At 43.7% G+C, this 25,347-nt stretch overlaps 1 protein-coding gene across 11 annotated transcripts in view; it reads right to left on the bottom strand.

Moving 5' to 3' along the window:
* The window catches only part of LOC133387765 (FRAS1-related extracellular matrix protein 1-like), a 197,706-nt gene that overhangs the window by 111,149 nt on the left and 61,210 nt on the right, over positions 1-25,347 (bottom strand). For 8 of the 11 annotated variants that reach the window (XR_009763554.1, XR_009763555.1, XM_061633224.1 and 5 more), the window contains 2 exons: positions 19,154-19,339; positions 16,225-16,421 (listed from right to left, as the gene is read on the bottom strand). Coding sequence is in view for 9 of the 11 variants with exons in the window: in XM_061633224.1 (XP_061489208.1) it covers positions 16,225-16,421; positions 19,154-19,339 (383 nt within the window). In the remaining 2 variants the exon portion in view is untranslated. Of the gene's footprint in view, positions 1-8,220; positions 8,254-16,224; positions 16,422-19,153; positions 19,340-25,347 lie in introns of those variants that run through there. The other 3 variants (XM_061633230.1, XM_061633231.1, XM_061633232.1) reach the window with 3 other exon arrangements.

Here is a 25,347-nt window from a genome sequence, read left to right on the forward strand (position 1 = left end):
CAACATCTGCAGGGGTATAAGTTGTAATTGTTGTTTTTAAATAATGTTGTTAACGGCTGGTTTTTTTTAATAATTATATTTGTTATTTAATTTTTGTAAATTGTATTGCCATCATTGATGTATTTTTATGCTTGTGCCTATTTTTTTGTAAGCTGCCCTGAGGCCAAAAGGCGGGGTAGAAATAAACTTAACAACAACAACAACATTCTAACATTAGGGAATGAGAAAAACTTCACCAAGCCAACTTTCTTTGTTAAAAGTTTCAGTTCTGAGACAAGAATAAATGTATCAGAAGGAACAAGTAACAGGAAAGTAAAGGCTCAGAATTATAAACATTTGGGTAAACAAGGTTTTTGTATTTCTGGTTTGTCTCTTTGGAGATTCTCTACCTGTCTAGTTCTCCAACTCTAACACTCCCTGAATAAGTTCCCTGCACTTCTTGCCAGCCTTCAGCACTCGGAGGAACATAGGAAGCTGCTTTATACAGAGATAGACCATCAGGCCATCTAGCTCAGTACTGTCTAGAGTGACTGGCAGCAGCTATCCAGGGTTTCAGGTAGGAGTCTACACCAGCCAAACCTGGAGATACCAGGAACTGAACCTGGGACCTTCTGAATGCAAACCAGATGCTCTTCCACTGAGCTACAGCCCTTCCCCACTCACCAATCGTCCCTCCCCCTTGGAAGCTCTTCAGTCCACCATTCCTTTTTCTGATGTACTAAAAATGCCCCTTTCACAATAGTGTTAAACCCACTGTATCAGCAGCAGAGACCTTGTTAAGACCACAAAAAGAGCCCTGCTGCATCAGGCCAAGGGCCCACCTAGTCTAGCACCCTGTTCTTATAGTTGCCAACCAGATGCCACAGTGGGAAGCCTTCCAGCCAGACATTAGCTCGACAGCCCTCTCACCAACCTGTGATTCCCAGCAACAGAACAGTCAGTGTGGCCCCCAAAAAATCAGCTTATAGATCCGTTATTGCCTATACTTAGGACACATATCCTTAGGACACATATCTTTTAGGTTTATTGCATTATTTATTTTATTTTTTATTTTATTTATTGTACTTTTAGACCGCCCTTTAGCGACAAGCTCTCAGGGCGGTGTACAACAGAATAAAACCACATTAAAATACAGGTGAGTGAGGGTACAATACAACAATAAAAACATTTTAAAAGCAAGGTGAAGACAAAGATTAAAATAAGATTACAATTAAAATTAAGATTAAAATTAAAATGCCTGGGCAAAGCGGTAGGTCTTTACCTGGCACCGAAAAGATAACAAAGAAGGCGCCAGGCGTATCTCGTCAGGGAGGGCGTTCCATAATTCGGGGGCCACCACTGAGAAGGCCCTAGATCTAGTTATTGCTCTCCGGGCCTCCCTATGAGTTGGAACCCGGAGAAGGGCCTTCGACGTCGAGCGTAGCGAACGGGTAGGTACATAGTGGGAGAGGCGTTCCACCAGGTATTGCGGTCCGATGCCGTTAAGGGCTTTTATAGGTAAGAACCAACACTTTGAATCTGGCCCGGAAACATATTGGTAGCCAGTGCAGTTGGGCCTTGTGATTTCTATACACTGGCTTTGGCAAATACAAGCTTATAGTAAGACCCACAGACAAGCTGTTTCATCCAGACTTGCTAACTGCAATCCTGCAGGTTGACAAATCCATTGTATTGCAATTAAGGATACTCTGTTTTATTAACAGAGTTATGGCAGGTATTGATTTGTTTTAAAGATGAAACGAAAGTAGCACACACATTTTGAAACTGAATGGACTATCAGCATTTGAATCCCATGAAATTCCAACTGAATGTCTATGCTTGAGATTCATCTTGAATTTCTTTTTGATACTAAGTATTACGTTCTCATGATTAATTTCAAAGTATCAACTATCCAAGTTCAACATTACTACACTGTATCCCTGCCATCCCCCCCAAATGCCAATATCTACATAGCATGCATAAGTGGAAATGGGAATCAGCTTTGAATATTTGCAAGTAAATACAAGTTAGGAAAAATTACTTAAAATCCCACTGCCACCCCATTCATTTCAGTTGTGATGCTTTCACTCTGCAAGTGGGCGGCTCCATAGGAATACCCCAATTAGTTTGTACTAGTTCTGCTTCCATCAAGGGAGTTGTAGGATAAACAAGAAAACTCCTGGCAACGCATTACCTTGCCTGCTCCCCAACATATGCACGCATATTTGTTTAAAAAGAAGCCATACTGCATATGTCCCACCACAGTTTTTTTGCACTTCAACTAACATATAATACAGAGTGTGGAGCTGTCTCTTTTCTCTATTTGTAGATTGTTTACTTTCATGTCATGAAGAAGCAAACTAATGTGTCTAAACAATTCAGATACCTAGTTACATGGCTCATCTGGTATGTTGGTTCAATTCCATTAGAAAGTAGAGCATTTTTTTCTTTCAGAAACTCTAATTGGGAAGAGCAGCACATATGATGATCCCAAACTAGTTTGCTTTTTTAAAAAACCTAGCAAAAGAAAATGAAGTATTTTACAATGATTTTAATTCACACTATAGATTGCAAATACTGGCCTAATCCTTGTTGTGGCTACAATCCTAGAAATCTACATGCATACACACTGCTGGAGGGGGTTCTGAAGTGTACCTCAACATGGAGCTCAAGTTTACAGTTGAATGTCCTTCTATATTTATGGCATTATATATAGAATAATATGGACAAATACACGATCAGTTTCACTTTAAAAGATAAATGAAGCAAAAGCTTATGACATAATAGATTTCTTAGGGTGCTAATCAGTGCTGTTCCCTCAGCTGATGAAAGATATCCATCAGTGGAACAGGGAGGGAAGAAATTTTTTAGCAATCCTCCTCACAGGCGTATCACCCCTAAAACTGATCTTGAGGGTTGTCCCTCCAGAGCAGATTTGGGGTTTAGGGGAGACTGCAGAAGGTAGGAGGAATCACCAAGACTTGCCTCCCTTGCTGTTGCATTGACAGATGCCTTCTGACAGAGGGAGCACCACAAGACTTCATTGTTTTTGCAGGAGTAGGTTAATATAGCTATGCCTCTGGAATGTGTTAAAATGATGCTTCAGTGGTACAGGGCATCAGTGAAGTGTAAGCAATAGACCAAATATATTGATCCCGTTGCTGGAAATATTCTAAATTGGGGAGGCATCTTTGTTGGCAGGATTGTGAAGAAAAACAGGTTGGGGAATCTGTGGCCCTCTAGATGTTGCCAGATGACAACTCCTATCATCCCTGGCAATTGGCCATAGTGGCTGAGGCTGATAGGAGTTGGAGTCTAGCAACATCTGAAAGTTCACCACTTCCCAATTTTTGAAATAAAGAAATTTTGAAAACAGATCCTGAGAGCAATAAATAATATACTAGGAAAGAAAATTAGTTTAGATTCAGGAGCAGTCCCTATAGCTAAAAAGGCATTACTTTTCCACCTGAATGTTGCAGCTAGGATGGTTTACACTGAATATTAGAAGATGAAACAAATCCCAAATTTGAGAAAGTATAACACTTTGGGATGGATTAGTTACTCTGAGAAAACTGACACAAGCTATTCTAGCAAACCATGGACTGCAAACTCAATGGAGGTTTGAGGAGGAATGGAGAAGTTTCACACATCAGAATGATACTCAGGATGAGACAGCTGTAAAATCTTTTCCATTATTGAAATATAATGTACTGTTATGTTTATGCTGTAGGTTAATAAACTGTCAATTTTAATAAACTGTTTTAAAAATAATCCTATGCACATTCATCCTTATAACAAATTGTGAGGTAGGTCTCTCTCGACTTTTACAAAAGTTGCAAGATAGCAGGTACTAAGTTGTTTTGGAATCAGGTCAGTGCCAAACAACACTCAAGATTACAGAGACAGAAGTTGTCTACAAACTTTCTCTTCAAATTTCCAGCATAACCTTACTTTGTATTATTTTCTTTAAGCCTGATAGAGTTTGCTGTTCACCTAAAAGAAGCAAATGCTATTTCTCTCACACCTGAAGAACACACTATCATTCCTTGCCCCCCTGAAACACCAGTGATGCAATGCATTAGGAAGGGTTCAAGCTCCCATTCATCTTCAACCATTCCTCAATCCAGTGCAGAATGTTCACAGGTGCAATTTCTATTGCTTTCAAGTTCAGCCCCCATGTGTGCAGCATTAATTTCTCTCTTCACATGTTTCTCATTCAGGGACTTACACCAGCTGAGAACCACATATGGAGGCCCATATTTACAGAGCTTTTATCCTGTATTCATGGAAGCCAACAAGAAACACACACACACCTCAAATATGGAGTATTTTACTAGAGACAGAGGATTAAGAAGGCACATCTGCAACTGCACTATCAAAAATAAACCTGCTTGGTTTCAAGGATTTCATTGTCATATTTGTTTTTTCCACCATGTTTCTTGTCTAATTTGTAACTGGTTATTTAATTTATATTTTCTTTTTGTTTAGTACATCTAGTTCAATTTGCATGCACACTTATGGGTACTAGATCCAGAAGTGAGGGAAAATGCTATACTGTACTCTTGTAAATAAGTCTTGGATAAGAGAGCAATGATTCTTAAACAACAAGGCACTAATATGGGAAGCATCCTGTCCCGCATCCCATGACCTCCTTCTCTTTTAAACAGCCATGATAATCAGGTGAGAAATATCATTTAAAACTTGCACAGCCAATTCACATAACTTTTTCATGTGCCACCTCCAAAGGAGGCATGGAAAGTGGCAACACAAGAATGGGCGTTCTCACTGGTAGCCCCCGTTTGTGGAACACTCTTCCCCAAGGAGGTCCACATGGCATCATCATTATTCATCTTTAGGTGGCAGGCAAAACCATTTCTCTTCTCCCAGGCATTTGGTTCTTAACTTTGGAAGGCTTTTGGAGGACTTCTGTTCTGCAGCCTTCCTAAGAAGGGTTGCTCCACCGCCTATGTACTGTTTGTTATAACTATATACTTTTAATTGTTTGCTTTTTAATTTTAAGTTTTAATTAACTGTCAGTTGCTTTGAGTGCCCATATTTGTGTAGAAAAGCGACTAACAAATTCAATAAACCAATACATAATCAGACCTAAGTAGTATGTTTTTACTAACTGGCCAAACAGCAGCTTGGGGAAAGGTCACTGGAAAAATGGCACAAGTAGATATGATTAAACCCTCATTTTGTCATGCCACGATCCTGATCACCCTTCCCTTATGGGTGAGATTTGCAAGATGGAGAGGCATTCACACACTTGTAACATGAAGCAGTTTAATCCTAAAAAATCCTTTAATCCTGCTGGGAGGAAGCGCGGGATATAAATCAAATAATAAATACAATAAATAATAAATAAAAACTCATATGGGTACCTGAATGTTCTTGCATACAGTACTTCCAGAGAGTGTTTTAGATCAGGAAAATGGCCCAGAGAAAAGGTTTAACCTGCAACCCATTCTCATAGCCTCAACAGCCAATTTTCTCATGCCTACAGCGGCTTTTAAGCTTTAAAATAGCCACTGTCTCATCTACTTTGGCCGTAAGGGTAACATTTAAAGAAAGAATGAAAGCACTTTCAGAATTAAAATAGCTGTTTAAAATGCTTAGCAATCATTCTCTTGATAAAACTTCTAGTGCTCCACCATCTGAAGGGTTGCTGCTCCTTCAAAAGACTCGTGTTCATTCTTTGCTGCCCAAACCACCTGCGTTTTACCACCTCTCTTCCTTCCTTCAAACCTCTGCTCAAAACCCACCTTTTTGATGAAGCAAAGTTCCAAGTGCAGCTCCGCACCAGAACTAATTTGTCAGGTTGCGCATCTGCCTGCGATGAGGAAGGGGAACGGCTCCTGCAGAATCTCGTGAGGCCTCATGGGATCTTCTGAAGGGGGCAGAGCAGCAGCCTTATATAAGGGCCTGCTGTACATAATTCCAGCCTCTTTGACTCTCTTGCCGTGCTTTCCCGACCCACCCACCCTTATTTTGGGAACACCCACTGAGGCTTTATCCAGCTGCTGGTTGACAGGACCAGAGATAATTTTTACCCGTAATCACAACTGGCTCTCAATTGGGAGCGGTTTCTGTCTTTTTTTCAGTGGATAGCTAGGTTTTGTTAGGCATCGGTTTTAATTCTTTCACAACTTCACAGAAATGGCATTGGGCAGGATACGTAACATAATTAGGCAGGATATGTAACATAATGGGGGACTCCCCATACGGGGTCCAGGGCTGGCACTCAGAGCTTGGGCCAAGTGTGAATGGGCTAAGCCTGAGGCCAAGTGTTTCCAGTTGCCAGTGGGACTCCAGATGCCTGGCCTGTGCTGCGCTGGATCCTTTGTGCTGGTTACTCCCAAGGTAAGCAAGTGTGTTGACGTTGGTTTCAAACAGCAGGCATGCTGTTTGAATGGATGCAGATCCTGTGCCCAATGCCATACCAATTCCACTTACCTGCTGTAATCAATAAAGTTGTGGCCTATTTCAACCCACACCCAACTCTGGGTCAGTAAGTCCCACTCCTTTTCTAGGGGGGCAGCATAATGCTCATACCCCATTATCTCCTATTCCAATGCCCTACACAGTAAAATCTACTATAACTCAGTCTGAGCAAGTTGAACTGAACCAACCATATACTGCTTCCCTGTTTATCCTTTCCTAGCTTTCCCTATTATTTCTCCATGACTGAATTATAGATTGTATGCTCAATGCAGAATAGACCTATCGTTTGAACTCTGTAAAGTGCCATGGACACGGATTGCACTATATATAAGAACATAAGAAGCCTGCTGGATCAGGTCAGTGGCCCATCTAGTCCAGCATCTCACAGTGGCCAACCAGATACCCATGGGAAGCCCGCAAGCAGGACTTGAGTGCAAAAGCACTGTCCTCTCCTGCAGTTTCTAACAACTGATATTCGGAAGCATACTGCCTCAGACTGTGGAGCCAGTCTGACTAGTAGCATTGATGGCCTTATCCTCCATTAATTGGTTTAATCCTCTTTTAAAGCCCTCCAAGTTGGGGCCATCACTGCCTCTTGTGGGAGTTAATTGCATAGTTTAGCGTACTGTGCAAAGAAGTACTTTCTTTTATCTGTCCTGAATTTTCCAACATTCAGCTTAATTGTATATCTACAAGTTCAAGTGTTATGCGAGAGAAAGAAAAACTTTTCTCTGTCCACTTTCTCTATGCCATGCAAAGTTTTATACACTTCTATCTTGTCACTTCTTACTCACCTTTTATGTAAACTAAAAGCCCTGTGTGAAGGAGTACTTACTTTTGTTCCAGTGCTGCAACCTTTCCTTGTAGGGGAGTCACCTTGATCATTTTCGTTGGCCTCTTCTGAACCTTTTCCAACCCTACAATAGCCTTTTCAAGGTGAGATGACTAGAATAGTACACAGTATTCCAAATGAGGCTGCACCATAGATTTCTATCAGGGCACTGTGATATTGGCAGTTTTTACTTTCAATACCTTTCCTAATGATCCCAAACATGAAATTTGCCTCCACCTCAAGGTCTCATTCCTGGTCAGTTACTGCCAGTTCAGATCCCATGGCCATATATGTAGAATTAAGATTTTTTGCACTAACATGCATAACTTTACACTTGTTTACATTCAACTGCCTTTTTACAGCCCATTCACTCAGTTTGGAGAAGTCCTTTTGGAGCTCTTCGCAATCCTTTTTGTTTTAAAAACTCTAAACAATTTACTATCATCAGCAAACTTGGCCCCCTCACTGATCACCCCTAACTCTAGATCATTTATGAACAAGGTTAAAAACACAGGTTCCAATACCAGTCCTTGGGAGACTCCACTTTCTACATCCCTCCTTTGGGAGAGCTGTCCTTTAGTCCTCCTCTCTGCTTTCTGTTTCCTAGATAGTTCCTGATCCACAAGAGGACCTCTCTTCTTATTCCATGACTGCTAAGCTTATTCAAGAGTCTTTGGTGAGGTACCTTGTCGAAAGCTTTTTGAAAGTCTAAGTACACTACAGTATGTCAACTGGATCACCTCTATCTTGTTGACACTCTCAAATAACTAACAGGTGAGTGAGACAAGACTTACCTTTGCAAAAGCCATGCTGGTTCTGCTTCAGCAAGGCTTGTTCTTCTATATGTTTCGTTATTTTATCTTTAACAATACTTTCCACCAGTTTTCCCAGGACAGACATTAGGATAACTGGTCTGTAATTTCTGGGATCCCCCGAATCCCTTTTTAAAGATTGGTATTACACTGGCCACTTTCCAGTCCTCAGATATGGAGACAGATCTGAGGGACAATTTACATATTTTTATTAGAACATCAGCAATTTCACATTTGAGTTTTTTGAGCATTTTGGGGTGGATGTCATCTAGACCTGCTGATTTGTCAGTTTTAATTTTGTCTATTAAGCCTAGAACTTCATCTCATCACCACTATTTGTCTCAGTTCCTCAGACTCCCTTCCTGCAAAAGTTAGTTCAGGCAAAGGATCTGTCCTATAACATCCACGGTGAAGACCAATGCAAATAATTCATTTAGCTTCTCTGCAATCTCCATATTCTGCTTGAGCACACCTTGACTCACTTGTCATCCAAGGGTCCAACTGCCTCCCTAGACAGTCTACTCCTTTGACTATATTAAAATATTTTTTTGCTGCTGGTCTGTATGTTTTTAGCAATGTGCTCCTCAAATTCTTTTTTAGCACCCCTTATTGTCTGCTTGCATTTGTTTTGTCAAAGTTTGTGTTCCTTTTTATTCTCCTCATTCAGACAATAGTTCAATTTTTTGAAGGAAGCCTTCTTGCCTCTAAAAGAATATTTGACTCTGCTCGTTAACAATGCCGGCATTCCCTTGACCCCGGTGGTACTTTTCCTGATTGGCGGAATACACTCAGTTGAGCTTCTAATATTGTGTTTTTAAACAACTCCTTAGCATTTTTGAGTGATTTGACCCTCTTGACTTTGTCTTTTTACCAAAGCCCTCATTTTTGGGAAGTCAAATGTGACCATGTTGAATTTTCTTGGCAATTGGCTATTTGTCTGTTTAATTTAATAGCACTATGGTCACTGCTCCCAATCGGTTCAAAAACACTTACATCCCATACCAGGTCCTGGGCACCACTTAAGTCCAGGCTCGCCGCCCCTCTGGTCAGTTCCATGACCAACTCTTGTAGGGCACAGTCATTTAGGGTATCAAGAAATTTTATCTTTTTGTTGTGACTGCAACACATATGTAAGCCAGTCTATGTCAGGGTAGTTGAAGTCACCCATTACTATAACTTTTCCTAGTTTGGATGCTTCCTCAGTTTCATTCTTCATTTCAAGATCTCCCTGAGCATTTTGAAGAGGGGGATGATAGAATGTCCCAAATACTAAATTACTCTTGGAGCCTGGTTTCACTACCCACAATGACTCTATGAAGGAGTCTGCCTCTTTTGGGATTTCTAGCTTGCTGGATTCAATGTCCATTTTCATATAGAATGATACCACCTCTGATATGCCCTTCCCTGTCCTTCTGATATGGCTTATACCCTGGAATAACCATGCCCCACCATTCCACCAGGTTTCTATTATGCTCACTATATCAATGCTGTTCTCTAAGACCAAGCACTCCAGTTCTCCCTTCTTGGCTCAGAGGTTTCTAGCATCTGCGTATAGACACTTGTATACAGTGCTTCTGTTTAAGTGTCTTTGCCACTTTTGTTTTGGTCTATGGTACTTTGGCCTCTCTGACTTGTTATCCTGTGCCCCTGCACTCACAATGCCAAGTTCTATGCCTACCCTATTTAAGTTTTCATCAATTTTTTGTCTTCATCCCAGGGGGCAGATTTGTTCCAAACCAGACTCTCCTCAGCTCCTACCACTTCCCCCCCACTCAAGCTGCTCTGCCCTTTTTAAATTTTAATTGCCAAACAGTCTAGTACCATCCTGGTTCAAGTGGAGCCTGTCCCTTTTCTACATGCCAAGGCCGCCTTATCCGGGGCGGCTCAGAATTTCATGGTTTCCATGACAACCATGGGACTGTCCCAATACGCCATTGGCCCAACACATGTAGCAGGGCATACTCTAGATCTGGTTTTTGCAACTGGACATGGAGTTGGTGATCTGAATGTGGGTGGCCTTACATCAGTCCCTCTGTCATGGACAGATCACTGCTTGCTGAAGTTTAGACTTACAACAGCTTTTCCCCTTTGCAAGAGTGGGGGACCTATTAAGTTGGTCCGCCCCCAGAGACTAATGGATCCAGATGGTTTCCGAAGGGCTCTGGGGAGTTTTCCGGCTGATAGGGCTGGCGCTCCTGTCGAAACCCTGGTTGAACTGTGGAATACAAAAATAACCCGGGCGGTTGACATGATTGCTCCTGAGTGCCCTCTCCTGTGTAGAGCTCGTATGGCTCCATGGTATACCCCAGAGCTGAGAGTGATGAAAAAATATTGGAAACGGCTTGAGTGCAGATGGAGACGAACTTCTGGTGGATGCAATTATACACTGGTAAGTGCCTATAGTAAGTTGTATTTAGGGGCAGTAAGGGCAGCAAAAAAACAATATTTTGCTGCCACTATCGAATCATCAATCTGCCGCCCAGTGGAGCTCTTCAGAATTGTCCGGGGGCTATTACACTCTGGCCCCAGGGACAAGGTAGAACCATCTGAGGCCCGCTGTAATGAATTTGCTAGGCACTTCCAGGATAAAATCTTTAGCCCACCCATGTAGCCGGTCATGTTCTCGACCTTGTGTTTGTCCTGGGAGAGGAGAAAAGTGCTCTGAAGTTGGGAGTGGTTCTTTCCACTCCTGTGTCATGGTCAGATCACCATCTGGTAAACATGGACTTCACGTTGCCACACCCTCTCCGCAGGGGTGATGGACCTATTAGAATGGTCCGCCCCAGGCGCCTGATGGATCCTGATGGATTCCTGACTGCGCTAGGGGAACTGCAACCTGCTGAAGGTTGCCCGGTTGAAACCCTGGTGATGGAGTGGAATGGAAAGATCACCGGGGCGTTAGACCGGGTGGCTCCGAAACGTCCTCTCACCCTGAATAGAACTCAGTTAGCACCGTGGTACACACCACGGTTGCGTACTCTGAGACAGGAGGTGAGACGACTAGAACGCCGGTGGTGGAAATCCCGCTCCGAAGGTGTCCGGACACAAGTTAGAGCAGCAGTAACTGCCTACCAAGTGGCAATAAAGACAGAAAAGAAGGCTTTCTTTACTGCCTCTATTGCGTCTGCAGAGTGCTGTCCCAGGAGGTTGTTCCAAGTGGTCCGAAGCCTGGTCAGTCCAGTTGCTCAGGAATCCTTGGAACAGTCAAAAGCCTCCTGTGACACTTTGGCTAAGCACTTTGCTGATAAAATCGAACACATACGGAGCTCGATCCCGTGCGCCGTGGATACAGTGAATGAATCAGAGTTGACCAGTTGCACGCCGGTATGCTGGGATCGTTTTCAGCCTCTCTCTTCTGAGGATGTGGACAAGGTGCTCTCGACTGTAAGGCCTACCACCTGTCTAACTGACCCTTGCCCATCGTGGCTCATCATGAGATGCAGAGAGAAATTGGGTGAGGGGATCAAGGCGGTGGTAAACGCATCCTTGAAAGAGGGTGTGATGCCATCAGCCCTCAAGGAGGCAATTGTAAAGCCCATCTTAAAGAAGCCCTCCTTGGATCCCCAAGTTTTTAATAACTTTCGCCCAATTTTGAATTTACCATTCTTGGCCAAGGTCATTGAGCGAGTGGTGGCCAATCAGTTGTCGACAAACTTGGATGAAACGGATTACTTAGATCCATACCAATCGGGCTTCAGGACTGGTCACGGAACTGAAACAGCCTTGGTCGCTCTGGTAGATGATATGAGGAGGGCATTAGATAGGGGAGAATTTACCTTCCCTGTCCTCCTCGATCTCTCAGCGGCTTTTGATACTGTCGACCACAGTATCCTTTTATATCGCCTAGAGGGATTGGGAATAGGAGGCACTGTATTACGGTGGTTCCGCTCCTTTCTCTCTGATAGATACCAACAGGTGGCATTGGGGGAGGAGGTTTCAGACCCTTGGCCTCTCAATTGTGGTGTGCCACAGGGTTCTATCCTCTCTCCCATGCTATTTAACATCTATATGAAGCCACTGGGGGCAATCATCAGGAGATTTGGGCTGCAGTGTCACCAATATGTGGATGACACTCAGCTCTATCTCTCGTTTAAATCTTCACCAGAGTTGGCTGTGGAGACCTTGTCCAAGTGCCTGGAGTCCGTGAGTGGATGGATGGGAAGGAACAGGCTGAAACTGAACCCCGACAAGACCGAGGTACTGCTCGTGGGGGACAAGAGAAGGTTGGGAACCATTGACCTGAAGTTCAATGGGGTGAGTTTACCCCTAAAGGACCAGGTCCGCAGCCTCGGGGTTGTACTTGATTCCAAGCTGTCCATGGAGGCTCAGATTTCAGCTGTGAGCCGGGCAGCTTGGTACCAACTACACCTTATACGTAGGCTGCAACCCTACCTTCCTGTTCATCAGCTCCCACTGGTAGTACATGCCCTGGTCACCTCTCGATTAGATTACTGTAATGCGCTCTATGTGGGGTTACCCTTGAAAACGGTCCGGAAACTACAACTTATTCAAAATGCGGCGGCTCGATTACTCACAAACAGTCGTCGCCGGGACCACATCATGCCAGTGTTGTTCGATCTACACTGGCCTCCAGTTGTTTTCTGGGCCCAATTCAAGGTGTTGGTATTAACCTTTAAATCCCTACACGGTCTCGGCCCAGTTTATCTAAAGGAGCGCCTACAACGCCACCAATCATGCCGCCTGACAAGATCGGCCACACAAGGCCTTCTCTCAGTCCCGCCAACCAAAGCAGCTAGGTTGGCGGGCACTAGAGAGAGGGCCTTTTCAGTGGCGGCCCCCACCCTCTGGAACTCCCTCCCACAAGATCTTCGGCACATCTCTTCCCTGAATATGTTCCGCAAGGCCTTAAAGACCTGGCTTTTTCAACAGGCTTTCGGGATTTTTGGGGAGGCTTAATATTCTTCTGTTTAAATGCCTCCTATTATGTATTGTTTGTTCTTATAATTTATATTATTTCACTGTATTTTTGTATTGTTTTTTGCCATATTTATTGTATGTACGTCGCCTAGAGTGGCCATCGGCCAGATAGGCGACACATAAATTAAATTTTATTATTATTATTATTATTATTATTATTATTATTATTATTTAGCATCCGCACTTAGACTCCAGTGTTATAGCAGGTGAATCAAGCGAGGTATCCAGAGCACAGTCTTGTCCCAATTTCTTGGATGAGTTTCAGTTGGTGCAGCTTGAAGACATTGACAAGGTGCTTGGACAGGTTTGTGCAACCACTTCTGTGCTGGATCCTTGCCCTTCTTGGCTAATAAAAGCTAGCAGGGATGGTACAGCCAGCTGGGCCAGGGAGGTGATTAATGCCTCTCTGTGAGAGGGGGTGGTCCCTGGCTGCCTGAAAGAGGCAGTAGTGAGACCACTCCTGAAGAGACTCTCAATGGACCCAGAAAATCTTAATAACTATAGGCCGGTAGCAAATGTTCCATTCCTGGGCAAGGTCCTTGAACGAGTGGTTGTGGGCCAGCTCCAGACACTCTTGGATGAGACCGATTATCTGGATCCATTTCAGTTGGGTTTCAGGCCTGGTTTTGGCACAGAAACAGCCTTGGTCACCCTGTATGAAGACCTTTGTCAGGAGAGAGACAGGGGGAGTGTGACTCTGCTGATTCTCCTTGATCTCTCAGGGGCTTTCAATACCATCGACCATGGTATCCTTCTGGGGAGACTGGCTGAGTTGGAAGGTACTCCATTGCAGTGGTTCCGCTCCTACTTGGCAGGTATCCTCCAGAAGGTGGTGCTTTGGGAACATTGCTCGGCACCCTGGACTCTCCAGTATGGGGTTCCGCAGGGATCAGTTCTGTCTCCCATGCTGTTCAACATCTACATGAAACCACTGGGTGCGGTCATCCGGAGCTTTGGAGTGCGTTGCCATCAGTATGCTGATGACACGCAGCTCTATTTCTCCTTTTCATCCTCTTCAGGTGAGGCTGTCAATGTGCTGAACCGGTGCCTGGCTGCGACAATGAACTGGATGAGGGCTAATAAACTGAGTATCAATCCAGACAAGACTGAGATGCTGCTAGTGGGTGGTTCTTCTGACCAGATGGTGGATGTCCAACCTGTCCTGGATGGGGTTGCACTCCCCCTGAAAGAGCAGGTTAGTAGTTTGGGGGTTCTCCTAGAATCATCTCTGTCACTTGAGGCTCAGGTAGCCTCGGTGGCACTACGTGCCTTCTACCAACTTCGGTTGGTGGCCCAACTACATCCCTATCTGGACAGGGATAACCTGGCTTCAGTTGTCCATGCTCTGGTAACCTCTAAATTAGATTACTGCAAAGCACTCTACATGGGGCTGCCTTTGAAGATGGTTTGGAAACTGCAGCTTGTGCAAAATGCAGCGGCCAGATTGGTAACAGGGACCAGACGGTCCGAACATATAAAACCGATTCTGGCCCACTTGCATTGGCTGCCTGTATGTTTCCAAGCTCGATTCAAAGTGCTGGTTTTGACCTATAAAGCCTTATACGGCTTGGGAACACAATACCTGATGGAACGCCTCTCCTGATACAAACCCACCCGTACACTATGTTCAAGATCAAAGGCCCTCCTCCGGGAAGCTTGGAGGATGGCAACAAGGGAGAGGGCCTTCTCAGTGGTGGCCCCCAAATTATGGAATGATCTCCCTGACGAGGTGCGCCTGGTGCCAACACTTATCTTTTCGGCACCAGGTCAAGACTTTCCTCTTCTCCCAGGCATTTTAGCATGTGTTTTATACTGTTTAAATTTTTAAATTATGTTTTAAATTGTTTTTATAAGATCTGTTTTAAATTGTATTTGTTTTAATGTTTTCAGTTACTGTAAACTGCCCAGAGAGCTTCGGCTATGGGGCGGTATACAAGTATAATAAAATCAATCAATCAATCAATCAATACAGGCCAAGCTTGTCCCAAAATGTTCCCAGTGCCTGACAAACCCAAAGCCCTCCTCTCAATAGCATTGTCTCAACCACGCATTGAGACTACAAAGCTATTCCTGTCTAGCTGGCCCTACACATGGAACTGGCAGCATTTCAGAGAAAGCTATCTTGGTGGTCCTGGCTTTTAGCATCCTACCTAGCAACCTAAATTTTGCTTCCAGGACCTCACAATAACATTTTCCCATGTCATTGGTGCCAATGATGGACCATGACCAGCAACTCCTCCCCAGCACTATCAACTTTGCACTAGGCAGATCTGCACACTCATCACACATCCACACTATTTATGTTCCTAATGATCAAATCACCACTACCAGGATCCCTCAACACCCCCCCCCAGGGAGGAATCCTTGGGATGAGAGGATAGCTGCTCATCCCCCAAGGAATGGGTCCCTTCTAAGGGATTGTTTCTCTCTTTCTCGGGGCAACATTCTCCTTCCCTGAGACCCTCATTCTCCATGATAACAGGGTACCTATCATCCTGGGAGTGGAACACAGCTATAATGTCCCTGAAGACATCATCCACTAACCTCTCTGACTTTCTCAGCTTTTTCAGGTGAGCCACCTTGGTCACAAGGAAACAAACTTGTTCTTGGAGAGCCAGGAGTTCATTTTACCAAGGACACACCCATGACTTATGTCCAACAGGCAAATCATCATACATGTGACAGACTGTGCAAACCACTGGAAAGCCCCCACCCCCACCGGATTCCTACCTTTATTTATAAATAATAAAGATACTGGAAACTTTTTCATATTTTATGGGATTTTCTACACTGCTTCTAATAGCATTCACTAAACATAGATTTTATTTATTTATATCCCTCCTTTTCTCCAAGGAACTCAATATGATGTGCATGGTTCTTCCCCTCCCTTCATTTAATTCCCACAACAACCTTGTGAGGTAGATTAGGCTGACAGACAGTAAGTGGTCCAAGGTCACCCAGTGAGCTTCATGGCTGAATGGGGATTCAAACCCTGGTCTTCCAAGTCCTTGTCCAATACTCTAACCACTACACCACGCAGACTTCACAGTACATTTGCACAGGGATGATATACCTGGCATATCCAAGGAATTGCTGACTACCTTGGTCCCCATATTATAATACTATTCAAAATCTCTCATTTTTAATACCTGGTTTTTATCATGTGCACACAGATTACAGAAAGCAAAGAATTACAGAGGAAGAAGTTATTCAACTTACTGTAAAATTCCTAAGTTGCAGCTCCGGGATTTCATCATTAACTGGATCAATGATGATGTAGAAAGGTATTGCCAAAGATTTATGAAAGCCATCACTAACAGATACCATAAAGTGATCAGTGGAGGGTTCTAAATGCTCATGCTTAGACTGAACATAGTTGATATAACCAGTTTGGAGACTCTGAAAAGCGAATACACCTTTTGGAGACAGTCATAGTGTTAAAAGCATAGAATTAAATTTATTCTATTATTTTTTCACATTTGGTACTGAAGGAATATTCAACAAAAGTGAAAATCAATCATGACTCCTTGTCACACTCATATTTTATATATTTTTAAAGTATACATATAAATCTAGCTAAATATAGCTAAACTGCATTGCATGTGGCTGGTGTTCAAAATCCATAAGGAAACATGCTTTGCCATATGTAATCTTCCTGTCCATTAAGAGTGGTGGGAAGAGAGGGCTCCTCCAGATAACCTTTTTATTCATCATTCATGCCAATTTGCTTACACAAAGCTTATGCAATGGTTAGACTATATCTAGGTCCTTACTAAGCATTTGTTCTGACTTGTTTACAGGGCGGTTATATGACAACGATCATTTGTCCTGCACACATCTTGATTTGCTTTCAATTAATCATTCATTCATCCCACACTTTTCAATACATTTCCTCATCACCTTCCAAACTGCAAAAAGTCCAGGATTTTTTAAAAAGTGGATTTGTTGCACTAGGGTGAAAGAGCACTTTAATCACTTTAAACAAACCTAATATTTTGCTACGTAATTGAATTGCTCTCACAAAGTACTTACAGTCCGGAGGTGCCCAAAGAGGCCCTGCTCTATGTGCAGATGGAGTGTATTTGGAAAGGGTGTCCCAAAATGCAAGTCCCTTCCCAGCTTTAATAAAGTAAGCCCAATTTGATTTGGACACAGCCCCCCTTCAAATGGGGCCCAACTCAAACTGGGGTTCACACACCATCTTTGTTGTCCCTGTGAATTCCCTGCCTTTCCCAAGGTCCCAAATACCTTACTTTGGGGAAGTGGGAAGCAGGTAGGGAAAGGTCCTGTGGAAACAGAAAATGAGACATAGGTTATGATTTCCTACTCATGATTAAGAAGACCCAAAATCCTGGGCAGGAAATGACACCCATTTACCCCCAAGGAAAGGCCCCACTGATAGGAGTCTTCGGCCACCTACTATCCTCTCCCTCTTCTATAAAGGGAGGGGAAGAGGAAAAGGGGAAACCAAATCCACAATCCTACCGTGCTTACATCGGCAGGATGGAAGGTGTGTGTGTGGTGCAACTGGAGGAAAAAATCTGTACACCAACTTCAAGGCTAGCATACTATAGCAAAATATAACACTATCCTAACATTAAAACCACACTTTTCTGCCAATATGTTTTTAGTTGTGCCACATAAGCAGACTAGCCTGCAAAATGAAAACATCAACAAAATAGAGTAAACCCTTAATAATAATTACTTCACTGACTTTTTTTAAAAAAACTCAGGAGTATAATCATAAACATTTTATTTTATTCCACAGGAGTACACCAATAAAATTGCAAGAACAAATATTTTGGAAACTGTTTAGACTGGGTTTTTTAAATACTGCTTAGTGTTTGCATTTTGAAAATACAACTCTAGAAGAACTAAAAAGGTAAAGGTAAAGGTGTCCCCGCACTTATAGTGTGAATCATTTCCAACTCTTAGGGTGACGTCTTGCGACGTTTACTAGGCAGACCATATATATGGGGTGGGATTGCCAGTTCCTTCCCTGGCCTTTCTTTACCCCCCAGCATATGCTGGGTACTCATTTTACCGACCACGGATGGATGGAAGGCTGAGTGGATCTCAACCCCTTTTACCGGAGATTTGACTTCCTCCTTCCATTGGAATTGAACTCCAGCCGTGAGCAGAGCTTCAGCTGCATTACCGCCGCTTACCACTCTGCGCCACAGAGATTTATTCTGGGGTCCTTCAGAGACCCCTTCATTTTTCCTTTGACTTGGCATCCCAGGAGGTCACTAGATAAGCCAAATTAAAAAGGCATCTAAGTGTCTCAGCTTTACCGATGGAACTAAACCTATAATATAAACAATGACTATCTGTCAGCATATTGTGATCACATTCCCCTCTGGGAGGTTAGATTAAAGATAAGAGGAAGGGCTCTTAAAGATAAGAGGAAGGATGCAGGGTATGTCCCACTGACATTATGAGCCTAACAATGAAGGAATCAAACATACCTTCCTTGATGCCAGCACTGAGAAGGCTCTGTCTCATGAAGACAGCCACAGAACATCAGATGGTAGGGGGACACATAGGGGGATGCTCTGGTAACTCTGGGGACTTTTATGAGCAAGTAGGGAGACAGCAACATGCACTTACTGTGAACTAAATGTAAAGCAAGTGCCCCTAAACTGTAAGCCAGGCCTTCTTGTAGAAACATAAGGGGTTCTTGGGAAGCGTCAAGCTCTTTTCTATTAGCATTTTGTGCAAAAAGGATAAGTATGGATCTACTTCCTGAATGCCCTAATCAGTGTAGCACAGAAAGTTGTGACCCTCTCCCTTTATTGCATTGATAGATGGAGATGGAAGTCATTAGAATATAAATCTATTGTGGCAGGGCATGGGGTTGTATGGCTCTTGAAAGGCTCCTTTAGGTTCCAGAGGGACCTTATAGTGCACTTTTCCCTGCCTGCTAAGGAAGTTTTAATTAGCAATAATCAGGAATCCCATATTTATATAAGTTTTAGAAAATGCAGAGAAAGGAGATGACAGCCTAGAAATTCTGCTTTTATCAAGATATAAATACCAGTTCCTCATTTTTTTACAAAAAAAGGCACTGGAATAACACATAATTGCTGTCCTTGGGCAAATGGGGTGATGGGGTGTGTGAAAATGGAGCAAGAAGTCTGCAACTCACTTATATTAAGGCCAGCATTGCTCTTCTCATATCCAGGTGTAGGAAGGATGTTCTCCAGGTAACCATACTGAGGACTTGTCTCTAAGAAGAAAGTTAGCTCCTCGGGAGTTGAGTCTTCATCGGAAGCATTCAGATATTTTAAACTAATGCATGCTGAAGACCCCTCTTCCACCACAAACATCTTTCCTTGAGAAAAGACAGAACAAGAACATTATTCACACTATTCCAGACTTTACTTTGTAATGAAGAGACAACTAAGTCATCGTGGCTTGCCTCTCTAGCATCTCAACATAATCGGCTATTGATTTGTGCAGAAGTTCTGAGAAAAGCACTAGTTTGTTTCAGCTCAAGATAACATCGTCAGCACAACTGGGCTGGTGTGTATCTCCACTCACAGATGGTAGCAAAAATTAAATAGTCATTCTTTTCACACTGCCTAACAAGTCTGTAAAGCTATAAAGTAGGGGTTCAACTGATATTTGCACAATCCAAGTCACACTCCTCTACTCAGACTATTCCTATGATGTCAATATAGCTTGGTGTTCACTGTTTACAATGGATACAATCAATGATGTAGCTAAATTGCTGTGAACTCCCTTTTGTAAAATCCTGTTGTTCCACAAGGCAAGAGGTATAGGACAATGTTACAATTTCTCTGAGCTCAACACACACACACACACACACACACACACACACACACACACACACACACACACACACACACACACACACACACACACACACACGAGAGAGAGAGAGAGAGAGAGAGAGAGAGAGAGAGAGAGAAGAACCTGGCAAGCCATCTGTCCACGTTTTTGCACAAGGAGGACACAATACTTCTCACCAGGAATGCAACAGAGTGCCTAAAGCAGGCATAAAGTCTTGGACCAATCACAAAAACAAATCTGCACAAATTGAACAACCATAAATAGAATCTTGGGATGGAGTGAGGGGTCAGACTGGGGGGATGCTGTGAAGAGCCAGAAATGTGGAATGTCAAGAAGGAGGTTGGCAACTGCTTTAACTTAAACATTCAAGATATCCTAAATATATCCTTTTGAAGCATATTTTTGCTAAATTACAGATTACTTTAATAATTAGGTATAAAGCTTACTGAAGTATTTGTAAGACTTCAATATAATCCACATTTTCTTAGCTCATTCATCCTCACAATAGGGATAGAAAGTTCTGTCATTTTCAGTTCTCCCAGTTTCTCATTTTTCCAATCTTAAATTCAGTTCTCCACATTTCTGCAGCAATTTGCTATTTTTTAAAAATCCTCTCCAGCATTTTAGTGAGAATTTCTGCTAATAAACACATTTTTGTAGGCAGTTTTGACTAATGAACACACTTTTGCAAGCAATTTCTTGTCACAAAATGCATGTTTGTATGTTATTTTCACTCATAAGTTCATTTATATGCACACTTTCCCCGAATATATGCATTTTTGGAAACATTGGTTGGTGAAGTGCATTGCAAAATTTAAATAAGTGTGAATTTCAAAGCATGGCTGTGTTTTGGTTCTCACACTGTTTAGGAAAATGCAAATTTGATAAATTCAGCTTGAAATGCAAACTGAATAGACTTTCTCACTGATCTTCACCTCACAACCACCCTATCAGAGGGGTCAGTATCATACCTATTTTACAATACTATACCTATTCTACACGGTAAGACAGTGGGCTCGTCCAAACGACTGTATAATGTGTGATATGATCGCTTTGTGTATTCATTTTCGGTGGTCCATATGACGTCGTCTGTTTTTGTGCATTTTTGTGTGGTTAAATCTGCATTTGCAGTACAGCGCAAAATGCGATATGCTTTTTAAAATTGGGAATCATCAGCTGTACCTTAAGGTGCTTGGATGCAATACTGCGGACTTTAGAGCTGTGGGCGGTCCATGGGTGGTCCATGGGCGTTTCCCCATACCCCTTCCCTCGTTCCCAGCCAATCATGTATTTCCACTTTTGCGCATGTGTGCAAATGTCCGGGAAAAGCCCGGGAAAACTGAACCAATCAGAGCAATGGGGGGGTGGTGGTGGGGCTCTGCAACTTCTACTGTGCAGATGCAAAAATGTGCATTCGCGCAGAAGCAGCTACAGCCGTTTATTTTTAGCCAGCCTGCAAACTGGACGGCTGCTCAGGGTGAGATCTGCAATTGTGGTTGTTTGTAAAGCCCCCCTTTTCCTGGCTGGTGTCGCTCAAGTGCAGCTGGTTGGTGCAGGGAGCTCGCTTTGCTCTTTCCTCCTCGCTCGGAGACAGACATGCACAGACACACACGGTGGAGAAAAGCAAGAGCCTGGAGCTTTGCAAAGGGTCACGGAAAGGAAAGGGAGAAGGAGGGGGGTGAAGGCAACGGAGCATCAAGTTTTGCCCGAAGTGGTTGGGCAGCTGCTGGGGAGGATGGCTCTTTCCTGATGGTGCTGCCACCGGCGGAGGCGCAGAGTGAGAGGCAGGCAGAGAGCGAGCGAGTGAGAGAGAAAAGCTTAGCATTTACCCTCTGCCGTTGATGGCAAGTGGGAGAGCGGCAATCAGCCTTGTGTCCACCCCGGCGAGCCTACTTAGAGACAGAGAGACGGGGAAAGCCAATTCAAGAAGGATGGAACAGCAAGGGCTTGTCTCTCCAGATGTTGGGGGTCAGGAACCTTGCAGTGGAGCCAGAGGTCCCAGCTGGCATTCCTGTGTGGTATTCAATTTATTGGACATTGGGGGGGGAATCAAAGGTATAAGGACAACTTAGAAGAAATCAGCTTTTAGTCATTTGAATCGAGAATGCACCTGGGCAGGTGTGTGCAAATACCCAGAGTCACAAAGCTGCCGTGCCACCCCAGGAAAAGTTGGTGCTATAAGAAGGGGGGTGCTCCCCATTAAACACTCAGCTTTCCTGCCATTCTTTACAAAAGAAGCAAGTAGTAGCAGCTCCTCAGTGCGCCAATACCTCTCCTTACGCATGCACGCCACTGTAAGGCATTGCTTCCCTCTTTAGCAAACAGCCCAAAATTAAACACACCAAAGTCCCTGTTCAGGCACATCCCTGTTCTTCAGAGAAAGGAAGCTCCTTGCCAGAGCCAGCAACTATTTTTGTTGCTGGTGCAGCTTCACCAAGAACAATTTTGGAATGGTTTTCCTCCCTCGCTGGTAGTGAGAAGTGCTCGGCACCCTATTGACAAACCACACGTTTTCTGCTACAGCGTCTCAGCCACCCACAACCATAGAGACTGGTGGTCTAACTTCCAAGACATGACGCATCCTTACTTGCAGTTCTGGAGAAGTAAGTGGAATTGCCAGCCGTGTGTATCTCCAGAAAGTTGAATATGCATAAAGGCAAAACCACATACATTTGCTTTTGCGAAATATCGCAAATACAAGCAAACAAAAATACAGGAATTATTGGCATGTTTCTTTTATCAGAGGGAACACCATAAAGCCTGTGCTAGGCGCTTCAGTGCAGATTGACACAGCAGCGCGGCTGTTTCCGAGCATTCCCTGCCCGAGCCTAGAGTGGCCACCCACCGGGGAGCTGTTTGCTTCCCTTGGGGGCAGCATTCCTGCAGCCCAGCCGCATAGTGCTCCGGGGCTGAAACCTGCAGTGAATGTGCCCAGGGAATATGGGGTGATTCGCTCGGCAATTATAAGCGCTGATCCCTTGCACCGCCCACAATCCCCCTGGATGGTCAGGGGCACCTGGAGACCCCCCCAGTCGGCCCGCTCCGGAGTGGCAAGAGGCAAGGAAGGTGCGAGCCACACACGCTGGCAGCAGCTTCCACGGGGATGCCCTGGGCTTTGCTGGAGGCTCAGTGGGTGGGAAATTGTGGTGTTGGATGATGTGAGAGGCATCTGCGTTCCCCAGCAGTCCAGGGCAACCTGCTGGCGGCCCGCTCCATCCGCAGCCCTGCCGGGGTGGGCAACGTGGGCACGGGCTTGCTGAGCATCAGTCTGCCCCAACTGCAACCAACAGCAAAATGTCATGCTCTTGCGTCCAAGCGCCTGTGCGTTAGTGTGTTTTGGTGCAAGGGGGGGAAGCACACATCATATTTTGTGGACCAATTGCCTCACAGGGGCGGAGTGGGATGGGGCTTTGGGAAAAAACAAAAATAATGTTTTTAATGTGTGGGCACAAAAACAGCGGATTTCTTTACCTTGAAAAAAGTGAACAAACAGCCAAAGTGGGGACTATCCAAGCACAAAGCGAATAGGGAAAATGTGGATTATCCGGGTGAGTTTGAACAGGCCCCGTGACTTGTACATTCTAGGGCTAGCAGCTGAACCATGTTCTCTTAGTCCAACACAGCCTGTGGGCAAGCCAGTGTCTAGCTGCAACACATATCTGTGGGCTGAGAACATTAGCTTTCATAAAGTGCTACACAATACAGGACATGGATGCTAACAAGAACACAAAAAACAAAAACTGTTCTCATTCAAATATCCTTTTCAGCTTTCTCTTTAGCTTCAGAATCAATCATGGTTCACTTCATCTGCTAGAAGACAATATTTTAATTTCTCCAGTAACTTTAGCAGATAAAGCCAATCCCAAATATCTTACAATGTAAGTTAGTCTATAAGAATGACTAGGATTGCAGCTAATAATCGTACGCTTACTGGACCTTCCCTTATAGAAGGACTGGAGTGGCCAGATCCTCATCTGCCCCACCCAACTGCAGCAGACCAACTTTGACAGAGGGGTGGGGACAGTGTTTGCAGAGGAAAAATGACTGTTTGCTGTTCTATTTGAATCCAAACCACATCTGCAAATGGCAATAGTGGGCTAGGTAAGAGTGTGGCTACAGCATAGGAAGTATCAGAAGCTTATAGTGAGCTCCTCATTGTTCCTTTAAAGCAGGGTTTGCTGACAATGCTGATCAGCACCTACTGTGAGCCCCCTCGACTGCTGTAGGGAGTTCCTGATTTTATTAGCCAGTTTCATGTTTAGATTGCGGTAGAGGTGTATATAATTATGTATGGTGTGGAGAAAGTGAAAAGAGAAGTTTTCTCCTTCCCTCTTAACATTAGAGCTCCAGGGTCATCAAGTGAAGCTGTGCTTGAATATTCAGGGCAGACAAATGTAAGTACGTCTTGACTTATTGCATTGTTAAACTAGGGAGAGGTTTTCTGGGGTGGCAGTGGGGAGAAGGGGGGCAGCAAATTCCCCTTGCATGAGCACCACTTTAGATACAACCCTATGATTAGTAATAAATGTGTCTGACTTTGAAAATGGGTCTTGGGTGACCTCATTCTTTCCAGTATTAAATTGCCTCACAAGATTACAATTTTAGAAACAGTGTGTAAATTTCAATAACTGACAAAGTCCTTTTCTCTCATTATGCTGTTGAAAGGCTGGGAAAAACTCTTATTAAAAGACTGAAGTAACTTTTAGGGAGCCAGAGAACATCTCTCACTTTCTCCACATCAATAACTACTTTATTGTCACTGACAAATCTGGATGAGGTAACTGTTTTGCTTTGTTTGCATTGCTGTGGTAATTGCACCTAACCAGGTTGATTGACAACATTCATTCCCTTTCAATTGCTGGTATTATTTACTCCCCCTTTTTAATGGAAGTGAATGCATGCTGTTTTTGTCATGCTATGCTCTAATTAAATTTTCAAACTCTACAAATGTTTTTCTATTTTATACTTGTTTACTTGCTGACCTGGTCATCTGTTTTTTAAGCTCTAGAGCAGGGGTTGAAACCTGTGGCCCTCTGGATGTTGCTGGGCTACAATCCCCATAAAGCATGACCATTGGCCATGCTGGCTGGGGCTGAAGGCAGTTGGAGTCTACACTATCTAGACAGCCAGAAGTTCCCCGCCTTGGGGATTTCCTCCGGGACAATTCCTACCCACAGCTGGAAACATTATGTGTTTTTTCAGTTACCCAACATTCAAACAGTGAACCTAAACAGGGTGATGAAAGATTTATACCACATACACCTTATCTCTGGATCCTCTGAAAACAGCTTTTCATTTTTAGATTTCATTCAGTTAACCAATGTTACCAACTAACCAAACCTTACCTCTGTTTGTTTATGTAAAACAATTTTACATTCATTAAGTTGCATACCCACTTTTGGAGGGCGAATTTTTGAGACATGACAGATTCGAATAACTTCTGCGACAAGACAATAAACAATACATCTTCTTCCTAGGGACAGGCATGATAGCAAGGTTCCTTGTTGTCATGGAGGGAGGATTGCA

Source organism: Rhineura floridana, chromosome 6, assembly GCF_030035675.1.
Source record: "Rhineura floridana isolate rRhiFlo1 chromosome 6, rRhiFlo1.hap2, whole genome shotgun sequence".
NCBI lineage: Eukaryota > Metazoa > Chordata > Lepidosauria > Squamata > Rhineuridae > Rhineura > Rhineura floridana.